Genomic DNA, 22,862 nt, shown 5'->3' with positions numbered 1-22,862 from the left:
ATCGACACCCACATTCCTCGGAATAACCGTAGCCCATACTCGGAGATTCACCGCCGCAGGAACTAGCATTAATGGGGTGCGTTCAAGGCAAGGGTCCATACAGCCCCCCGAGCACAGCGACGCTTGAGAGGCTGAAACGAGACGGCAGCTACGTGAGAGTCGACAGGGACGCGGAAGAGAGGAGGATCAGCAGGGAGAGCGAGAGGAAACACAGTTCGCAGAGGATCTCAGTGAAGAAAATCGTGGCCGTTGATGAGACCACGACCACGGTGGATGGATGGCCGAGATGGCTCGTTGAGAATGTCAAGCCGGATGCTTTGGCCGGCTTGGTCCCCAAAACCGCCGATTCTTACGATAAGCTAGCCAAGGTTCGTAGATAGTCGTAAAATTATTTCAAAAAAGTAATTATTACATATGGATTGGTAAACGAAATGTTCCAAATTTTCCTGGACTATTTGTATCTATATGCATCAGGATCCTGATTCATGAATATATGATCATCAGGTAGGACATGGAACGTATAGCAACGTGTACAAGGCGCGCGAGAAAGTGACCGGGAAGATTGTGGCGCTAAAGAAGGTGCGATTGGACACATCGGAGCCGGAGAGTGTGAAATTCATGGCAAGGGAGATCATAATATTGAAGAAGCTTGACCACCCCAACATAATCAAGCTTGAAGGGATAGCAACTTCAAGAATGCAATATAGTCTCTATTTGGTGTTCGATTTCATGCCTTCCGACTTGACCAAAGTCATCTCTCGACTCACCGAGCCTCAGGTAACGATCGATACTATTTTCTAGGGTCACAACCTTACATATCATTCACACACACTGACATTAGCTCAATAGGCAAAGTGCTACATGATGCAACTCCTGTCGGGGCTGCAGCATTGCCATGACAAGGGAATATTGCATCGCGACATAAAAGGTTCTAATCTGTTGATCGATAAAGATGGAGTGCTCAAAATTGCGGATTTTGGGCTAGCAAATTGTTACAAGAATAAGCCGCGACGGCCTTTAACTAGCCGGGTCGTGACACTATGGTATAGAGCTCCAGAGTTACTTCTTGGCGCCACGGATTATGGCGTTGGCATTGATCTATGGAGTGTCGGGTGCATCCTGGCCGAGATGTTCGTGAAGCGGCCTATCATGCCCGGCCGCAATGAGATTGAACAACTGCACAGGATTTTCAAGCTGTGTGGATCGCCGTCAGAGGAGTATTGGAAGACGGTGAAGCCACCGGCAACCTTCCGGCCACCACAGCAGTATAAGGCCAACTTGGAGGATGCATTCCCGCATTTTCCAAAATCCGCTCTAGGGCTTTTGAGTAGACTTCTATCCCTTGACCCCGCCATCCGAGGAACTGCAGCTGAAGCCCTCAGAGACGAGGTCAGTACCAATAGAGTAACAAATTACTGTGCGTGTGTTGACCTAATGGTAAAGTGGTTAATTTCTGATGCCAATATTGCAGTTCTTCTTAGCGAGTCCCTTGCCATGTTCCCCAACTGCTCTAACCAACCGCCAAAGAAAGGTCACATTCACCGGAAAAGATGCATATGCCAAACAGGAAACGGACAATAGCTCGTCGAGCCCACCGCCATCTCCAACTCCTGCAGCTTTCCGTGCTCTCCACAACCGTGCTGCAAAAACCGAGGCTCACCCGAATGCTCTGAAAAACATAAAGAATTATCCTCTGCTTCTCGCCTCATTAACCGAAGCTGCTAATCACCTCAAGGAGAGCAACTCCGGCCTCTATCGACGTTCGCTCTCTCAAGTCGATTTTCGAGATCTTGATCTCAATAACATCTCAAAGTTGCTTGGCTTAGACCACCATGACTCACCACCCTCTTTGGCTTAATTTGTATCAATAATTATGTAACTTAAAATCATGGATGTTGTTGTATCTCTTACTACATCTGCAGTATTGTATTGTTATTACATATTTTCAAGTACATATTCTCCTCTTTTCCAGCATCTACCTAAGTTTCACTCCTCTCAGTCTTCACGTTGTTTCCTCTTTATACACCCTAGCAGAATTTACATATTTTAACTCGCAACAACTCATTTGTAGTCGAAGTAAAATTAAAATGATAAAAATCCACAAATTCAGAACATGATAAAATTAATGAAATTAAAATGATAAAAATCCACAAATTCATATTTACGTTAAAACATAAATATGATCAATTTAAAATGTGAAAAAAAAAATAAAGAGAAATTTCATTTATACCTTGAATAACATGAAATTGAGTTTGGGAAAATAAAAATTCAAATAAATCAGGAAAGATGGGATAATTGTGGAAGTACATGTTCATGTGACGAGTGACATATTTAAAATCGACTAACATATCATTGCATATTTCACTAGAATAGATGCAGATGGGATAATTGTGAAATTTTCATCTTTTCGTGATTTAATTTTTAGATTTTGAAAAGTGCAGATTTGATCAAAATTTTGACCATCTTTTTTGATTTATTAGACAATTTACCCATATTTTTCTCAACAATATTCTTTTCTTATAGTATTAATAATTTTTTTGGTTGTTGTTTTTGTCTTATAACTGTGTTGTAGATTCAATATAAACACAATTATTCATAACAATCAACTATGTAATATTTTTTTTAATTTGAAATCAACTTCATATATATAACTAGACTACACCAAGCTTTAGATTACACATTGCGACATAAAAAAAAAGTAGAGATATAAACACAGTCGTAATATAATGGAAAAAAATCACAATTATTTATGTAACAGAAAATAAAAAAAAAAAAAATTGGCAATTAGATTAACTCAACAGCCCTTTTCGGCCTCCTCGCTCCGGTCACCGACGACGGGACGATTGGTCGGGTTTTCGGCTAGGGTTTTCCCATTCTCCTCTCCGTTTGTCGGAAATAACTGCTCGCTCCAAATTTTGAAATTCTGGAAATAATTATTCTGCTCTTGCGTCAACGATCCAGGTGGCGGATCGCCGTCGCGCCCAAAGAAAAGGTCGACATCCGCCTGCGTAACGCCGAAACACAACGTAGCGTGTAACTTCTCTCCAAGTACGGCCGCCACCTCCATGGAGACGATCGCGACGTCGTTTCTGTCACTTCTCGGACTCGGAGAGTTGCTCATTATTCTCTCTTTCGATGTGAGTTATGAGGTATGTAAATTGTAATTGTGTGTATACATGTATAATGTATATATAAAGACACTATATACGAGTTCGAATAAGGAAAGGATCAGGGGTTAATACCAAAAATGAAATAATTAATTTTATACAATTTATTTATTGCAGTTTGATAATGCACTACGAATATTTTAATTGATTTTGTCATCTTTAATTTTAATCTGATAATGATGAAACTCACAATTTATAAGTTTTTTAATTTACGAAGAGCTAGAGCTCCTCTTTTATAATTGGATTTTATTGTTTTATTTGGACGTATTTTAAAATAAGAATAAAAATGTTTAGAAGCATGAAAAAGCAGATTTTGTATAATTAAATGCATTTAGTAATTTAACTATGGTTTTCTATTTTAGGATTTTAAAAATAACTATTCATTCTCAAACAAATCTTAAGATAGATCACATCTAAGTTAATATAATCATGAATTTAATTTGTGTCACTCCCTGCAATATTATATCATCTTGTTTAACGTTTGCGTATTACGTAAACATGTCATCAATCTATGTCAATATAAAAATTTTAATTAGTTGTCAGAATAAATCAATAATTTTAACAAGCCATGTCACCTAATTAGTTCTTTCGAATTTGTTAAAAAACAACTTTCATATTAGGCATATTGGCATCTAATATCACGAAATTTTCAAAAAGTTGGGTTTTTCCCACGAACTTTAAAATTGGCAAATAATATCACGAACTTTACCCCGTGTTTGTTTTTTCCCACGAATGAAAAAATTCATGTTATTTAATAGATTGAAGAACAATTTTAGAGGGTTTGCTTCAAGAAAAACTATCTTCAAAAATTGAAAAACTTGAAACTTTCAAAATTGTTGTCGAGAAACTACGAAAAAAATTGGTATCGTAATATTATTTGTGAGAATTTTTTCATTCGTGGAAAAAAACAAACACGGGGTAAAATTCGTGATATTATTTGCCAGTTTTAAAGTTCGTGGGAAAAATCTAACTTTTTGAAAATTTTATTATATTAGATGCTAATATTCCTTATTTTTGTATGTTCACAATCTTATTTAGTCAGTGCCATGAAATTGTATGGATTGATATGCAAGGAGGCAAATTAAATGACCAAGAATTATGGATCCCATTTTCTAATATTTATCCAATTCTTACGCGGGCAAAAGATTTTCAACTTTAATAAGAGGATAATTTAGTCAAGATGTTGTTCTTTTATCCACGTATCATGAAAGAACCACTACCACACAATATATTGTGACTATTATTTATAATTACAATTTTATAGTACTATAATTAAATCAAAGAGGTTACTTCCTCCGTCCGTGAATAGGAGTCTCATTCTATTACGGCACGGATTCTAATAAATATTAAAAAAAGTGGATGGAAGAAAGTTAGTGGAACAGGAATCCCACTTATATATATTAGTTTTAAATGATATGTGAGAGAAATGAGTTGGTGAGATGTGGGGCCTCTTTACCATTTATGATAATTATGAACCAGGACTCTTATTCACGGACAGACTAAAATGAAAAAACGGGACTCTTATTCACGAACGGAGGGAGTATATTTTAAGATTTAATAGTTTTAAACTTTATGAAAATATTAATGAACAAAATTCATCAAATAAAAATTTATTCATTTCACTAAAGTTCAAAATAATTCTTTTTCCTACGTCACTCGGATGAAATCGAACCATTTTATCTTCAATTAACACAACGACCACTTCTGTAAGTGCATTCGTAACGCACTCTTCTATCATGTTTCGGGTGACAAAACACGTAAGAGACGCGTTATAGGTGTCCTGCCAGATATCAGACCTTAATTAACTATTGAATTTTACTTTTCTTTTTAGATACTTAATTGCATTAATGAACAAAATTCATCAAATTAGAGGACTTGTTAATATCTTGTTTACGTCAAACCAAAAAAATATTTATGAAAATATGAAAATTTCGAATTATGTTTGTCAATAATTTTTATTGACTTGTTATAACTTTTACCGGAGCAATAAAAAAAGGGGCATACGAAATATATACTTGTCAACTTTGTGGCAAACATATATTATTCCATCAAAACTATATAATATAATAATAAAAAACCGTTTCTTTCAATAAAACGACCAATTCAATTCCTCTTATCTCATGTGAAAATCCTTTGGTCAGCGATCAAATTCAAACCTACGTGTATGGCAAACTTTTCCACTCTTACATGCCCTATAAATACACACACAACACACTCCCAAAAACATCACATATCAAAATTCAACACCAATCCAATTTCCAAAACCCACAATTTGTATTTTCACATAGCTAATATTCTACATCCAATACCAAGATGAGGTTTGTTACATTTTTAGCCATCACGGTACTAGTTTTTTTGCTTATGGTACAACCGTATCAAGCGACTCGAATTCTAGATGAAGATGAGGAGCAATGGATAACGAAGAGGGGCACAAATCTACTACTGCCTTCCTTCCAACGGGGGCGACCGACCGGGCCTCCCGCGCCTAGCGGCTGCACGTGGGTCTCCGGGGGTGGAGGGAAGCCATGCACTGCCTCGGTCGGTAGCCGAAACTTTGCCGGTCAATCCCATCCGTCGGTGGCTTACCCAAAGCAAATGGCTCGGTTTGGCATCGCTAAGTAAAAGCGACACAATGTCGAAACTAACAATACCATCAACAACAACAAGATAATTGATTTTTTTTTTTTAGTTTGGTCCATGAATCAACTAAAATGTAGTAGTAATTTGTATTCTTTTCATTCTTTTTTATGGGTGTAGATTTTTTAAAAAAATTGCTTTTAGCAAATACTGTAGTAAAGAATAAATGTCGATACAACTATACAAGGAGGGAGAGAGATTAGCAGCTCTTATGTTGGAAGTAGGAATTTGTAATGAAATTAAAGAAATGGATTCTTTTACATATGTTTTATTCTGAATCGGATGTATCTATTGCATACTTGTCACTGGCAGAGTTACAACTTACATGCAATTTAGTTTGTAATTTTATATTCAAAATATAATTTCTGATAAATATTATAAGTAAAATTTGAAGATCATGATTTTGTTCGATGTCAGTGTTATAAGATTAATATTCATAAACTACGGCAAATTAGGAGGTTTGGAGATTTGTTAAATTACTATAAAGTGACGTTAATTTGTATTTTGATTTAGAATTTTATTGAGAAAGTTGTGAAATGTTTGGATCACTATACGCTTTTGTCATTCCAATTTGTACGTCTTATTTAGCTTGCATTTTCGAATAAAAAGAACATGTGACAATCTTGATCTTGAAATTTCTAAATTTAAATCGGCGGCGTTAATAAAAAAACAGTAATAATGAAAGTTTTAATAGGAGTATACTTTTTAATTACTACTCCGTATTATAGGAAACCGAAAAGCATGACCAAAAAAATTTAATTTCCATTTTCGCATATTTCAATGTCGATGTTGTATATGAATGATTTTGTTTAGAGTGAACTACCCAAATAGTTTCTGATCTTGTCGAAAAATACATAAATGGTCCTTAAAACTTTTTTATAGCATTTTTGATACGATAAGACTAAAAGAACTCGGGTACAAAAATTGTGAATTTTTAATATTTGAGGGCATTTTGGACCTTAAATATTAGTATACTATTTTTGTAATTTTAGTTACTTAAAATAGTTTATTGTCATTATGTGTTTCAAAATAAATATAGCCTTAAAAAATAATTTAATTGTACTTTATTTATTTTTAAAATTAAATATTATACATTGTAAAACTCAGTCGATACCGAAAAAAATTAAATCTAATAGTAACTTTTTTAAATAAAAATATTAAAGTGAATTATAGAAAATTCTTTTTGCATGTGAGATTTACTTTTACTTAAAAAATTTAATTTTTTTAAAATTTGAGAAAGAAAAATATTATAATGAATTATAGTAATTTTTTACTTATAAAATGTTACTTAAATTTTTAAATGTTACTATACTTAAGTGAAAAAAAAATATTTTAATTATGGTAGTTAAAATATAGTATAGTAAAAAAATATTTTTTAAGTATAATAATTAAAATTTAAGTAAAATTATATCTACCATAAATTAAATCAAACTCTTACAAGTAAAATTTTTAATATTAATATTTTAGTTAACTAAAGTAACTTTTTGTTATAAAACTCAATTTCTACGTTATTTAAGTAATTATTGAAAAAAATTAAGTGAATTATAATTCAAAAGAAAATGTTTTATGTTGTAAAAGTATATATTAACTAGTGTACTAGAAATGTAAATTTTTTCTGTCAGAAAAGATGCTTTTAATATGTCCAAAAAAATTGCAAGACTGAAGAGGTGCCAAAATTGTGATTTCCAAAGACCAAAAATGCCCTCCATGGTATTTAGGGGATTTTTCAAATATAGAGGGGTATAAAAAACGACATGTACCAAAAATGTAATTTTTAGGGACTAAAAAGGCTATAAATTTTTTTTAAAGATCATTGCCCCGGATAAGATTCATTGGTGTGCTTTTCGACAAGATTATAGACTATTAACGTAGTTCACTCTTTTATTTAAGAGGGAAATTAACACTGCCGCGGATGATCAGACAAAATACTTAATAATTTGATTAAATATAATAATTGTATTACGAATAAAAAGAATATTTAATATTAGTTATGCAAACTTTGACTACGTACAAAGAGTTTTAGTGTTATTCTAATAAACAAATAAAATTGATAATGTTCATTAGTTCATTTTATTCTATTAGGGGTATGAAAAAATCTCTTTCGGTGTTCAATGTTGAATTGAATCTTGAATAAGCTAACAATAATATACACTATATATTATTGTGCCTATAAATCTATAAGGTTAAAAAAATGGTAATTTTTAGAGTCTACTTTTGGATTGAAAGGAAATTTTGTTTACTTATTCATTTTCTTTTAATTTCGTTTCCTATTTTCGTCGATAATTATTAGTCAAAACATTAATTCAATCAACAGTAGACCTAAACTCAAGTTTTAAATCATCCTTGTCACACGAAAGACTGGCTGTAGAAATATTCAAAACAGATTTAAATTTTTTAATATAGATACTTGGTCAAATCATTTATGAATTCAAGTCAATTGGAGAAACTTTGAAAAATATGTTACTACTAAAAGAAAATAATGGTAAAGCCCAATATATACACGAAGAGTAATGCTACTAAGTCATTAGAAACTAATGAATGCTCAAAGTAAAACTACTAGTATTATATGATAACTATATATCAAAGCAAAAACTATTTAAATGGTAGAAAAAGGGAGAGACCAAATGAAATCAATAGGGAAACAATCATTCAATATTTCATACACTATTTCCTAAGTTTGTACTATCTGCAATTAAACTTAGGAAGTAGTGTGTGAAATAAATACTAAAAATTAATTACAAAATTGCATAATGTCATGTCAAACGACACCGTTTTATACCTAATGGTGAGCACACATCATAGGATCCACTACCGAGAAGGAGACCATCGAAAAAACTTTGAATAACAGCCAATCGAAGTATTTTTTTTATGAAGGATGAAATATGTAAATATAACGAACCACCAATCCTCCGGCGATCACTCGTCGCCAATTACCGATACGAGCACCTTGTATCAAATGTGACCTGGATAATTGACACAATTAACATATACACCCTCCGTCCACGATTAAGAGTCTCATTTCTAAATTGCACGGGTTTTAAGAAATATTAAAAAAAATGGGTGGAAGAAAGTTAGTGGAATAAGAGTCTCACTCGTATATATTAATTTTAAATGATATGTGAGTGGAATGAGTTAGTGGAATGTGGGGTCTCTTTACCATTTATGGTAATTATGAACCGGGACTCTTATTCGTAAACGGACAAAAATGGAAAAACAAGACTCTTATTCGTGGATGGAGGGAGTATAAAACAACCTCTGCTGTAGCATATATACTTCCGGAGGTGTGACTTGGCAAATGACAAATTTATGGTTCAATTCGAATTGTTAAATTAATGCTACTTTTACACTGAATTCGATTTGTATGTTTTCATTTGTGCTACTTATATGTTTGTGATAAGTCCAGGGTCGCAGCAAAGATAGAAGTGGAACACCCAGAATTAGTGGAGTTTTATCAAGTCACGCCTCTGGCGCGCTACGTAGGATAAGTTTGTGTCGGAAATCTATCGGGTCGGTCGGCCAAGGTGGTGCCGATGGGTGGCGGTCGGTTGTTCTTGTAAGTTAATTATAACATCATTTACACTTTCAAAAAAAAACATTTTTAAAAATAGTACTATGATTAATAATTTCAAAGATACGAGATATATAGTATAATACTATAATATTTCCCCCCATTCACGAAAAACAGTTTCATTTTACCGTTTTTGGATATCCAAAAAAAATAGTTTCATTTCTAATGTGGAAAATTTTTCTTTCATACTTTTCCTATTTTTTCTCTCTTTTTTATACTTTACTTATTTTTTCTCATTCTCCTTATTTTGCCTCATTTGTGGACAGAGAGAGTAGTAATTAATCTAAATCTAACTTATAAAATCATACTAAATACTAAATACTCCCATCGTCCCTAAAGAGTATGAATGTTGAGTTTGACATAGATTTTAATGCATTATTGATAAAGTAAGAGAGAGAGATGAAGAAAGTTTTTTAAGTATTGCTAGTGGAGAATGGATTCCACCCCATTAGAGAGAAGAATGTTTCCAAAATTGGAATGTTCATACTCTTTTAGACGGACGAAAAATGAAATAGTGCATACTCTTCAGGGACATAGAGAGAGTATGAATTTATACAATTACAATTCAAAAGCATTGAAAGACAACGAACGAAGTTTGAAATAAATTAAGTTGTTCTATAAACTTGCTAATTATTCAGATCAACTTTCTATAACTAGAAATCTAGAACTACACAAAGCTTTAGGTTACAGGTTGTCGACATAAAAAAATTGGAGGTATAAACACAGTTGTAAATTACTACTACTCCGTCTCATGATAGAATCACATTTGTGGTAACTAATTTTAAGAAATGTAAATAAAAATGAATTAGAAAAACACAGTTGTAAATTACTACTACTCCGTCTCATGATAGAATCACATTTGTAGTAACTAATTTTAAGAAATGTAAATAAAAGTGAATTAAAAAAGTTAATGGAATATGACGCTATTTCTTTAAATTAATTTTATAATAAAATGTGAGTGGAGTGAGTTAGTGGAATTTGAGACCAGACCTATTTATTATTTATAGTAAAAGTGAAATAAGATACTAGTATTCTGGGATGAACTAAAATGGCAAAATAAAACTGTTATTGTGGAAAATAAGGAGTAAAATAATGGAAAAATCACAATTATTTATAGTATCGACAGAATCTAAAAGATGTAACAACACATACTGACTTATTTAGTTGCATAAGCAGCATGCCCAAAAAAAACAGAAAAAAGAAGAGATGGCAATATTATGAACTCAACAGCCCTGCACGCCTTCTCTATCTTCAATCCGATCACCACCGACGACGGGATACTTATTGGTCGGGTTTTCGGGTAGGGTTTTCCCCTTCTCCCCTCCCTTTCTCGGCAATTGCTCGCTCCAATTTTTGAAATTCTCGAAATAATTATTCAATCCACGTGGCGGATCACTGCTGCGCCCGAAGAAAAGGTCGACATCCGCCGGCGTAACGCTGAAAAGCAATGTAGTGAGGAATCCCTCTCCAAGTGCGGCAGCAACCTCCATGGGATAGATCACGACGTCGTTTCTCTCTTTTCTCTGATACTATTAGTTACTATTAGCCAATCTCTCTTTTTTCTGTTTCTTATTTTTTCTTCTACGATGTGAGTGTTTGTAGGTATATACAGAGATACAAGTTCGAATAAGGAAAGATTATTTTTTTGACAAATCATAGGAATAATAACCACACTTAGAAGTATCATTTTTGTTCACTTTCATACACTTTTTTATCTTTTAATCACATTTGGTTTTGTCGCAATGTATAGTTTTTTTTATTTTATTTGTCATCGTAGTTGATTATTTTTATGTTTTGTTATGTTATATGGCTAATTAGCACTAATGGTGTACAGTAAACAACACGGGTCTGTTGTTCAAGGAGCACTTATATCCACTCCTGAGAAGGAGACTTTGTGAACACATGAATTCGACTAGGACAGAATTTGAATAACAACGCACCAAATTATTTTATTAAAAATAAAAGAATGAAACATGTAAATATAAATAGATCGAAAATTCAAGAATTAAATACATCGTAACGACAATTTACTTTAAGTCAAAATAAATAAATTAATAGAATAATTTAGGTAAAGACAATTTCATATTGTTCTAATTATAAAAACAATGTAAAGTAATTTTCTTGAAAAATATAAATACTTATGTTTTAAAAATATTAAAAAGTTATCATAGTCAGAAATTGTGGAAACACAATACACATTGCGCACAGTCGCGCACACATAATATATATGCCAATACATTTGAGAAGGTATAATTTCTTTTTTTTTTTTAGAAAATAAATCGAAAATATATATTTATTATCTTCTCAAAAAGGTAATTGTACGTTCTTAAAAAGTCAATAAAAAAGTAAATTAAAAGAAAAATAAAAATAACCAATTTTTATCTTTTGTATCAAGAAGAGATAAAAACACCTTTTTTCAAATGAAAGAAGATATAATACTTCATCAAATACCATTTCCATTAGAGCATGAATTTTTATGAAGAAGAGGTAAATATAGTAATAGTAGTAGTAGTAGTTATTTATCTTTACCTCTCCATTTACCCTTTCTTGGATATGCTTTAACATATTTTTTCTTTTTAGTTTCTTTCTTAATTAATTTTATATTAAAACATATGTAGTTTTAAAAGCTTTTATATTTAAGAAAGGGAAGGAGTGATAAATATTTATGCCAAAATTATATATTTGGGGACCAGGAGTGTGATCAAATTGCCAACTTTTTTAAGTTGCTAACTTGCTAACTCATCAACGCAGTGTATTAAAATGTCAATACATAATTTTGTTGAACTTCAATATAATGTGTTGATATTACTCCCCCCGTCCGCCTTTAGGAATCCCATTTATGAGCGATACGAATTTTAAGAAATGTTAAGAAAAGTGAGTGGAATAAAAGTTAGTAGAATAAAAGTCTCACTTGTATATATTAGTTTTAAATGAAATGTGAGTGAAATAATTTAGTGGAAGGTGGGACCCTATTATCATTTATGGTAAAAATGAATTGGGACTCCTATTCGCGGACGGACTAAAATGGGAAAACGGGACTCCTATTCGCGGACGGAGGAAGTATATGTTGACATTTTGATGTCATTATGTTAACATTTTTAATACATTATATTAATGAATTAGCAGAGTTAGCAGCTTAAATAGTTAGCAATATAACGCATCTATGTGACCAATAAATACCCTATAGTATAGTAAAGCTTATCAGAGATTGAATCATAGCAAAATAAATTAGGTGAGAAAATGGGATGAAAATCATGAAATAAGAGCGTCTCCAATGGCGGATATCCCGGTAGGACGTCGCCGACGTCCGACCGGACGTCCGCCGTAGTGGCTCCGAAGGGCGCCCGCGCCCGTCGCATGGGCTCGCCCGTCCTCCCCACGGGCGGGCGGACGTCCGCCGTTGTGGCGACACTCGGATGTCCCGTTCAGACGTCCGTTTTTTATATATTTAAAAAAAAAACTCTATAAATAGGGCTCGTTGAACTTCATTTCATTCACACCACTTGTGTTGACAAGTTTCTCTCTCTAAATCTACAAATTTCATTTCTACTACAATGGAGTACAATAAGAATTCCCCCACCATGAGCAGAGGAAACACACCCACGATTCCCACCGGAACAGAGGGAAACTTTGCGAGGATGAATCCCCAGATGGAGGGGATGAATCCCCAAATGGCGGAATGGCGGGGATGACGGGGATGAGTCCCCAAATGTTCTACAATATGTTCCAGTGGATGAGTCAGATGGATGGGATGATGCCCGGGGCAGCGGGGATGGGCGGTACGCCGTCAAATATGGCGGGGGTGGGTGGGATGATGCCAGGGGCAGCGGGGATGGGCGGTATGCCGTCAAATATGGCGGGGGTGGGTGGGATGATGCCCGGGGCAGTGGGGATGGGCGGTACGCCGCCAAATAAGGCGGTGGGTGGGTCAATGCAGCACAGGAGCCCGAGGACGCCTAGGGAATCTGTCTATCGCCCATATATAGATTTGTTGGCCGACGATTCACCTAGTACTGTTCCGGAGACTCAGTACGCCGGCATCGAGACTTTCTCTTTTGAGGAGCTAGGAGCGGAGTTGGGGCTATCGCCGATCCATGAGACTCCCGATGAGGCGGAGCTTGCTGCAAGGGGCAGGAGCAAAGATAAGGGCAAGACCAGAGGCGGAGGTAGGGGCAAGGGCAAAGTCTCGGGCTCTTCCTCGAACACGGGGGCAGAGGAAGAAGGTGAGGATGAGGCGGAGGAGAGGAGGACGATCTGGACCGTGTGGGAAAATGTCGCGCTTGCGAAGGCCTGGGTCGATGTAGTAGAGGATCCATATGTCGGGCCGAACCAGTATGTTGACCGATTGTGGCTTCGCATTAGTGAGGCCTACCGCATATGCAAACCGTCTGGGGCGAAGCCTCGCACTTCCGAGCAATGCCGGAAACAGTGGCTTCGGTTGAGGCCTAAGCTCAGTCGTTTTGCCGCCCTCTACCAAAACAACATACGCATGGCAACCAGCGGCATGTCTGAGGATGATGTGAAGAGACGAGCCTTGGCCTAGTACCCCGACAAAGAATTGAAGTTCAAAGAGTTTGACCAATGGGAGGCCTTTCTCGTGGTCAGGGAATCGCAAAAGTTTGCTGTGAGTGTCGACTCGGGCTGGAAGCGGACGAAGATCAACTCTTTCGGTGAGTACAGCAGCAGTGCTGGTTCGCACGAGCTCCCCGAAGCCGAGGAAGTGGCCCCGCTACCACGAACAGACTCTCGCTGTCGTCGTCGCCCGATGGGGTAAAAGGCTGCGCAGCGGATGGTGAGGGAAAGCGGCAGCGGGTCCTACAAGGTCGAATCGGAGGCCCCAGAAGACCCAGGTAATGACCGTCTCGCCCGCGCGCAGCTAACAAAGACCCTGATGCAGAGCACGAGTAAGTGGTTTAACACCCACGATCCTGTGTTCAAAAGGCTGTGCAAGGATGTGGTCGATCAATGTCGGCGCGATTTAGGAATGCCACCCATTGATGATTATGGCGTCGAGATTGGGGGCGGGCACGTCGAAGGCGGCAGTGGCATGGGCGACGGGGACGAGGACGAGGAGGAGTGAGAGCCGAGGGTATTATGTAATTGTATTTTTAAATAATGTAATTTTTTTTTAAAATTATGTAATTTTTTTTTAATTATGTACTTTTTTTAATGAAGTTTTCGAATTTTCCTGTATTCCGTGTCGACATTTTAATTCCGTAAATTATAAGTTCGTAGATTGAATAATTGCGGAAAGTTCTAGTGGGAAGTTCTAGTGATGTGACAGTGGAATGAAAGAGCTAGTGATGATGTAGCAGACAGTTTTGAGAGGAGCGCCACCGGAGACGCTCTAAATATAGCTGCATAAATTAATCTATGCGTCGTCATTTGGAGTATCGCGTGACTTGAACAAGAATTCAACACTCTGAAATCCCAAATATCCCCAATTTCTCTTCCTAGGGTTTTACCTCCAGCGGATTGCACGACAAATCTAAAAGTCGAATCACTTCCATCGAAATGGTAACCTGTCACATAACCTAATTTTCAATCAGCTTCTGCCAATTCAGTTTTTCTACCCAATTGTTGATCTCGTGGTGTAATTTCGGAGATTCATTGGCTCGATGTTGCAGGCTGATGGAGCTGGCAGTTTGGAGGCCAAAATTGAGTCGCTGCTCAATGTGGAGAAGCAGATGAGGCAAGTTGGCGACGTCGCCGGCACTCGGAAGGCCGCCACCGATATTCTGCAGCTATGCTACGAAGCCGGCGCTTGGCAGGCACTCAACGAGCAGATTCTTCTCATTTCCAAGCGCCGTGGACAGTTGAAACAGGTTTCCTTATTTTCACATTTTAGTTTTTCCTTTTTTTGCTTCTAGATTCATTTGGTTTGAGCTAAGATGCAATCGTATGCATTTTCTCCTGCTTTGACTTATTTTTTGTATTTAGCATTTTGTAATACGAAGTTGAAACAGTTGTTTGTGTGTGAGAGTTTTATCAGCCCTTTTGAACTCGTAGATGACTTGATAAGTGATGTTTCTGGGAGTCTTTTTGCTGTCTGAAGTTTGTCCTGTTTGGCTTATGCAGGCTGTACAAGCCATGGTTCAACAAGCAATGCAATATATTGATCAGACTCCAGATATTGATACTAAAATTGAGCTTATTAAGACACTCAACAGTGTATCGGCTGGGAAGGTGATTCATGTCCTGATACCCATTCAAATTTATCTCTATTTTGAGGACTTGGATGTCTAATGTGTTGCATAATTTGCTGACAGATTTACGTTGAGATAGAGAGAGCTCGCCTCATTAAGAAACTTGCAAAGATTAAGGAAGAACAAGGACATATAGCTGAGGCTGCAGATTTAATGCAAGAAGTTGCGGTGAGTTGTTTTCTCTTATGCACTAGGTTTTTTAACTTCTTCAGGAGTTCTCTAACAGATTTGTGCGGCAGGTAGAAACATTTGGAGCCATGGCAAAAACTGAAAAAATAGCTTTCATACTTGAGCAAGTAGGTTAAAGTTTTCATTTTTCTCCATCTGTGATGGGTGTCTTTTCTCAATTTTGTGTTTGGCTGATGGTGAAGGGTTTCTGTCTTTTGCATTCCATAGGTCCGTTTATGTTTGGACCGCCAAGACTATGTTCGTGCTCAAATACTCTCAAGAAAGATAAGTCCTAGAGTTTTTGAGGCTGACCCATCAAAAGAAAAGAAAAAAACTAAAGAAGGTGAAAGCATTGTTGAAGAGGCTCCTGCTGATATCCCATCTCTATTGGAGTTGAAGCGGATCTACTACCAGTTAATGATTAGGTATCCACCATTCCTTCTTTTGATCCACCATTTTGTTATCAGTGGGGACCATGCTACTTTTGCCATCATATATAATTCGTGCATAAGGGCTCATGAGATATGCATAGTCATACACACAAACATATAGCCAAAGGGAGGTAGCGTGCAGGTTTCGTTGCAGCCTGTAGCCATTAAATATCATCATTCATTCCCAGTGATGGATTTTGGTGAATGTAGGGATGCTTTTGGGCTTGAACAAAATTTATTACTTGCTTCCTCAAAAGTTTACAGTCTCTGATTCCTCCTCCCATCCTCCTCCAAGGAGTGAATCCATCTTTATCATGTATATACACAAGTGTAGGTATAATCTGATTGACTTTCAACATTTCTAGGTATTACTCTCACAACAATGATTACCTTGAAATATGCCGATGTTACAAGTCAATATATGATATCCCCTCTGTGAAAGAAGACTCAGCCCAGTGGATACCGGTATGATCTTTTGTTTTCCAGAGTGTTTTATTCATTTGTGATTGCTTTGAATTATCATCTCTAGCAATTAAAAATGTCTTGTGATCTGTGTTTCTGCTATCTGTTGCTAACTTTTATCTTATTTCCTGCAGGTTCTTAGAAAAATTTGCTGGTATTTGGTATTGTCTCCTCATGATCCTATGCAATCTAGCCTTCTTAACTCAACCCTGGAGGATAAGAACCTGTCAGAAATTCCTCATTTCAGGTTAGCTATTTATAGTTTGCATGGTTTTTCCTACCACCTTTTATAACTCTTGTGGTTATGATATAAGTTTATCCTTACCGATAGGTTACTTTTGAAACAACTGGTTACCATGGAGGTTATTCAATGGACGGCTCTGTGGGGCACATTCGAAAATGAGTTTGCAAAGGAAAAGGACATGCTTGGTGGTTCTTTGGGTGAAAAGGCAGCTGAGGATTTGAAACTCAGAGTAATAGAACATGTACTGCTTCTATAAACCAGTTCCTTATAAATTGTGATGTACATTTACTGTTTCCTCTAATGATGTTAATCTTCTGTTGATTATATTGGTTTAGATCTATTTATTATATGTGTACATGTAACTGTGAATTTGTATTCCTTGCAGAACATCCTTGTCGTCTCTAAGTACTATTCACGGATAACCTTGAAGAGACTTGCAGATCTATTATGCCTCACAGTCCAGGTCAGTCTGCATTATATTTATGAAAGATCCTTAGATATTGTTTGATGGTTACCCAATGTTTTGATTATTAAGCTATTACTTGTGCAACTATGTTTGACATGAGCTAATTTAACAAGCCAAAAAAATTTCTATTCTAGTTTAGTTTGCTTTGCCTTTCTGCAAATGATGTCTCAACTCAATTTTCTTTCTGCCCTTCCGGTCTGTGGTTATATTTTCAACAAACATTATCCTCATTAATTATCAAGAGAGTATTGGTTTCTTATGTTCGATTGTTTATCATTATCTTCTTAGTGATTCTGGATATTCTATTATTTCTGGCTCTGTCATGTTCCAATACTGTTGCGGAACAGCAGCTTACTCCATGATTCATAACTATCCACAAACCACCTCAGTTCACTAAACTCTCTTTATTATCACAGGAAACCGAGAAACATCTCTCAGACATGGTCGTCTCCAAAGCACTAGTGGCAAAGATTGACAGACCTCTAGGTCTGATCTGTTTCCAAGCAGCTAAGGACAGCAACGATATCCTGAACTTGTGGTCATCGAACTTGGAGAAGCTACTCGACCTCGTGGAGAAGAGCTGCCACCAAATTCACAAGGAGACAATGGTCCACAAAGCTGCGCTGAGTTTGAAAAGTTGAGCAAGTTGCTTATTCCAAAATTATATGATAGGAAAAATGGCTACACAAATTAATCCGTGGAAGGTAGGATTTTGGGCCGTGATCATCATCCCTCTATATTCGGCTTTTGACATTTAATCCTTCTAGTTTTCAATCGATTCATTCATTGTTTTGAGTCGAAGTATGTTACTTGTATGCTTAATTTGCAGTTTCATTTAATATCACAAATTATTGATGTTTCATTCTGAAAATTCAAGATCTTACAGCTCGTATGATTTAGGAAATTATTGTTGCTTCTCTTAAATCAATTCCGTAAGTTATCTTTTTTCCTAATAAAATGAAACGAGAAAGAAAGGAAAGCCCAAAAACATTCTCTTCGTGATCAACTAGACGAAGTCTGTTTTCTGTAATCCCAAGAAAACTGAGCTCCATCACTGCTGCTCTGGCTGCCCTCCGATTATTGAGGCCGGCTGTGAACAATTGGTTCAGGTGGCGTCCACTCGGCATGGATGAGCCTGACGTTTTCGGGGAAGTTGAGTTTGGCCTTGCTGCCGCGGAAATGGAGGGCTGCCTTGTCATAGGCCCGGGCGGCGTCCTCTGCCTTGTCGAAGGTGCCGAGCCAGACTCGGGCCGCCTTGAATGGGTCGCGGATTTCAGCTGCCCATTTTCCCCATGGCCGGTGCCGCACGCCTCTGTATCTTCTTGACGATGGATCTGCTTCATTTTCTTGTGAAATTGTGGGAGTGTAGCTGTAGATTGCTGCTGCTGATGATGCTATGATGCTTGTACCCGCTGCTGTGCCTGTCTCATGATGAGTTTGTTACTTCTTCCTATTATTATTGAGTATGATAGTCCCTCTTATATTTTAAAAAAAAAAGACAAAACTATCTAATTTTATCATTTTCTTTTTTAATAAAAAAAATCTAATTAGACGACATCGTTCAACTTATAAAGTGACATCCGCATATGATTTTTTTGGCTGCTAAATCAAATACAATATGATAAAAGAAAAACTTTATTGTGTGATGCTTTTAGTAAATAAATGGTTGCAAATAATTACCTAATTTAGAGATTCCAACAGAAGAATGAGTATATCGTCCGACGATAGATTCCTCATCACGTCCCCTTTTGCATGCACCATCTGGCGCCACCACTACCTCATTGCCGCCGGCCACCACGTGAGCCAGAGCTGACACCATAGCTGACATCTCTCTCTCTCGACTAAATCCAGAAACCAAGGCATTGCTAATATCATCATCAAATAAATCATTAATTCTCTCCCTTTTTTCACCTACATTTTTTCTTGAATTCGCCACCTTCAAAGAATAAATAGAAATTTTGGTAAATGTAGTAGTACTATATCTCAATCATAGGAGTATATATATGTAGAGTAGAGAAGTGAATTCTTTTATATGCCAACGAAAATAGTGGAATTAAAGAGAAGTTGAGGGTCAACTGTGAAGGGTCAGGGTGAGGTGTGAACTGAATACACACACGATAAAAAGTTAGGGGAATAAGAACTGAGCTCAATACACGGTTTCACATATTTTATCTGTCGGCGGAGATTGGCGGAGCCGACATCTCCACCGCCGCCTCACTTAATATTTTATTTTATAGGATGTAGTATATAAGTACTACTATTACTAATTCCTCCCCTTGTCCCGTTATTATAGTTTAGGAATTGTTTTACACAAAATTTAAGAAAATTATTTTTCCTTCGTTCTATAAAAAATAATATTTGAGATGACACGTCTGTAATGTACATAACTAGTAAAGTAAGATAAATGGAAAGAAAAAGTTATTGGAATATGTTCGTTGAGAATGAAGTCCGTCTCATTATGATAAATAGAATACCAAAAGTAAAAATAGATTATATTTATAGGATAGATCAAAATAGAAGTGAGAAGATTGTAGAAATAACTTTATATTGTTTGTTGTATAGTAGTACTATTTTTTTAACTTTTTATTGTTATTTTCTTTCTCATTTTGTTACTTTCGACCTTAAAACAACTATAAAATTGGTTTTCAAACCAACAATATTTCATTCTTGGTACCCAACTCATAACTCAAGATAGTTATTTCACGGAAAATCGGGTAAGAACACTTTTTAATATTCCTTTCGTTCTATAAAAATATGGGCGATTAATATGACACGAGAATTAAGACAATTTATAAAGTAAGAAAGAAAAGGAGAATGGTAGTTAAAGCAGTGTTCGTGGATAGTGAGACCCACATTATTAGTAGTGTTTAATGATGGTATAAGTTGTAAATAAGTTAATGTATATGGTCGGGATGTCAGTGTAGCCCGCAACCCGTGGGCTGGCCATAATAGCCCACCAAATTTACAGGGTAGGTTGGAAATTTATAGGCGATAAAATTAAAACCCGATTTGCCCGCACCTGATTAACCCGTAACCCGTTGGGGCTAGACCCGAAAATCCGATGGGCTTGCGCGAAAACCCAATAAAATTTCTATTATTCTATTTTTTATTCATATTTCGACACTTCATTGATCAATTTTATAATATAGATAACTAAAAAATAACTTTTAATTTTTATGTTAAATATACAAATTATATATTTGACTTTTATTAATATAATAATTGATAAATAAATTAAAAACCTCAAATTCACTAAAAAATTATTTAAATTTCTAAAACATGCATTAAAATTTCACTGGGATATTATCGGTAGTAACCCGATTAATCCACTGGGATAGTCCGAAACCCGAGCTTTTAGGGTTATGGTTGAACTTTTATAACCCGAAAGAAATCTCAACCCGACTAGCCCGCACCCGATTGACCCGCAACCCGAATAGGGTTGGCCCGAAACCCGGTGTGCCGACCCGATTGATATCCCTATATATGGGTAACAAATTGGGATAACTTTCCAAAAATGGAGTATGTAGGACGGACTAAAATGGAAAGAGCACATACTTTTATAGGACGGAGAGAGTACTATTAAGGACGCTAAGTTATGTGTCTAGCTATATTACCAACGCTTCATAAAGTGTCATTATTGTTAGTGTCCCTAACAAAATAAGTGGACACATAAAAGCGTCCTAAAAAAAGTACTCCCTCCGTCCTCGATTAAGAGTCACACTTTAACCGGACACGAGTTTTAAAAATATAAAGAAAAGTTGGTTGAAAAAGTTAGTGGAATGTGAGACCCATTTTTTTATATTGGTTTTATAATAAAATGTGAGTGAATTGAGTTAGTGGAATGTGAGACCTACTTACTATTTATGGTAAAAATGAAGTGTGACTCTTAATTGAGGACGAACCGAAATGGAAAAGTGTGACTCTTAATCAGGGACATAGGAAGTAAAAGATTAAGATAATTTACCATACACTTAGGGATGCTTTCTTTTGCGAATTAAATTATGGTTATTTTTAAAAATTTCCAAATATTAGTAATTGCGTCTCAATTTTTATGTCCGCAAATGATAAATTTTTGGTAGTTTTTCTTTGTGAACTTCAGATGTTAAATGTACAACATTGATCAACACACTAACTTTTGAAATTAGTGCTGGAAATTTTGAAATTAGTGCTGGAAATTTTGAAATGCTAGTAACAAGCACAAATACTGTATAACATCAAACACAAATACTCCTACACGTACTTAGATTCTTCAATGGATACAAATTTGGTTGTCAAAAGTCAGAATTCAAGACCACTAGGGGTATAAATCACCATCATGCCATAAATAATGGTTAAAATTGTTCAAACCCATTTATGCAATTTGATACTAGTATATAATATCTTTATTCAAGAGTTTTGACGTTTAAGTAAAAACCAAAAGTAAAATAATTGACTTTCCTTCACCCCGACTAGTTTTTATCAAGTAGCATGGTCTGTAGAGTAGACTATTCTTCACCCTACCTTATCGGGAATTTAAATATTTCACCAAACCGAATCGGCATTTTTGAAATTTATTGCTAAGAGAGGAAATGTATAAATACAAAAATCTTCATTTGCTAAGTTAAATTTAAATCTTTCACCACAATCACCTTTCTTGATTTTTCTTATAGAACTTTTTTATTTAATGAAATTAAAATATTGATTAACATATGAATGACCAAGTGGTAATGGGACAAAAAGAGGAAGAAAAATACACAACCAAAGAAAAGAAAAGGCAAAATGTATTAAGTATATTATATAAATGGCATTTCCACTACCAATGCCAAAATAAAATCAGAATAATGGATTCATTGACCTGGTCTTACAATGATACAAATACTTAATTTTGAGTTTGCCACTTCATTGGTTGGACTTCACATCCTTGATATTTTTGTCTTTTTGTATGGACGAAAATAAAGGCACACATAAAACCAAACAAAAATATAGTGTATATGGTCATGTTAGGTTGAGATTTTTAGGCCTAAGATACATTTTCAGCCACTCATGCATAATTTTCACGCGATGTCAACAACAGAGACATTATGTCAACTAGGGGTTATAATTGTCATTTTCGCGCGATGTCAACTACAGAGACATTATGTCAACTACGATGTCAACAACAAACGTTATTTATGTCAACTTGTCAACTATTATGTCAACAACAACATTTTAGTTAACATGTATATGTAATTGACATGGATTGTACACATAGTTGACATTGTATGTGTATAGTTGACATGAATTGTAAATGTAGTTGACATTATATGTGTGTAGTTGGCATGAATTGTATATGTAGTTGACATTATATATATGTAGTTGACATGGATTGTACACATAGTTAACATTATATGTGTGTAGTTGACATAGATTATATATGTAGTTGACATTATATGTGCATAGTTGACATGAAAAAAGGGATAGCTAAATCTTGAATCTAACTCTTAACAACTAATTCCCAACTGGAGAATATCACCAAACACCTAGAGTGCATTATG

At 35.7% G+C, this 22,862-nt stretch overlaps 3 protein-coding genes across 4 annotated transcripts in view; 2 read left to right on the top strand and 1 right to left on the bottom strand.

The window, feature by feature from the left end:
• Positions 1–71: 71 nt before the first annotated feature.
• On the top strand, positions 72–1,858 carry LOC125204945 (putative serine/threonine-protein kinase At1g54610). Its single transcript, XM_048103751.2, has 4 exons — positions 72–368; positions 505–777; positions 850–1,389; positions 1,472–1,858. Exons 1-4 carry the CDS (start codon positions 72–74, stop codon positions 1,856–1,858), a joined length of 1,497 nt encoding a protein of 498 aa, XP_047959708.1.
• Positions 1,859–14,737: 12,879 nt separating this feature from the next.
• LOC125200550 (26S proteasome non-ATPase regulatory subunit 12 homolog A-like) lies at positions 14,738–18,220 on the top strand. 2 transcript variants are annotated; one of them, XM_048098198.2, is made up of 11 exons: positions 14,738–14,889; positions 15,000–15,197; positions 15,451–15,558; positions 15,642–15,746; positions 15,818–15,874; positions 15,975–16,171; positions 16,543–16,642; positions 16,774–16,886; positions 16,971–17,124; positions 17,269–17,346; positions 17,766–18,220. In XM_048098198.2, the coding sequence occupies exons 1-11, from the start codon at positions 14,887–14,889 to the stop codon at positions 17,988–17,990; spliced, it is 1,338 nt and encodes a 445-aa protein (XP_047954155.1). In that variant the 5' UTR covers positions 14,738–14,886; the 3' UTR covers positions 17,991–18,220. The 2 variants fall into 2 exon arrangements, with proteins under 2 accessions (XP_047954155.1, XP_088922066.1); XM_089065940.1 differs by lacking the exon at positions 14,738–14,889 and having other exon boundaries at positions 14,991–15,197.
• A 24-nt stretch (positions 18,221–18,244) lies between these two features.
• Positions 18,245–22,862, bottom strand: part of LOC125200551 (ethylene-responsive transcription factor ABR1-like) — a 6,473-nt gene continuing 1,855 nt past the window's right edge. Inside the window, exons 2-3 of the mRNA XM_048098199.2 lie at positions 19,030–19,331; positions 18,245–18,770 (exon numbers count right to left, since the gene is read on the bottom strand). Of these exons, the coding sequence (XP_047954156.2) occupies positions 18,427–18,770; positions 19,030–19,331 (646 nt within the window). The 3' untranslated portion in view covers positions 18,245–18,426. The remainder of the gene's footprint in view (positions 18,771–19,029; positions 19,332–22,862) is intronic.

Source organism: Salvia hispanica, chromosome 2 (genome assembly GCF_029641045.1).
Source record: "Salvia hispanica isolate PSC_SH4W2 chromosome 2, Shi_PSC_v1, whole genome shotgun sequence".
NCBI classification, from domain to species: domain Eukaryota; kingdom Viridiplantae; phylum Streptophyta; class Magnoliopsida; order Lamiales; family Lamiaceae; genus Salvia; species Salvia hispanica.
The sequence above is the reverse complement of the archived record's forward strand: the minus strand, read 5'-3'. Positions and strand labels throughout refer to the sequence as shown.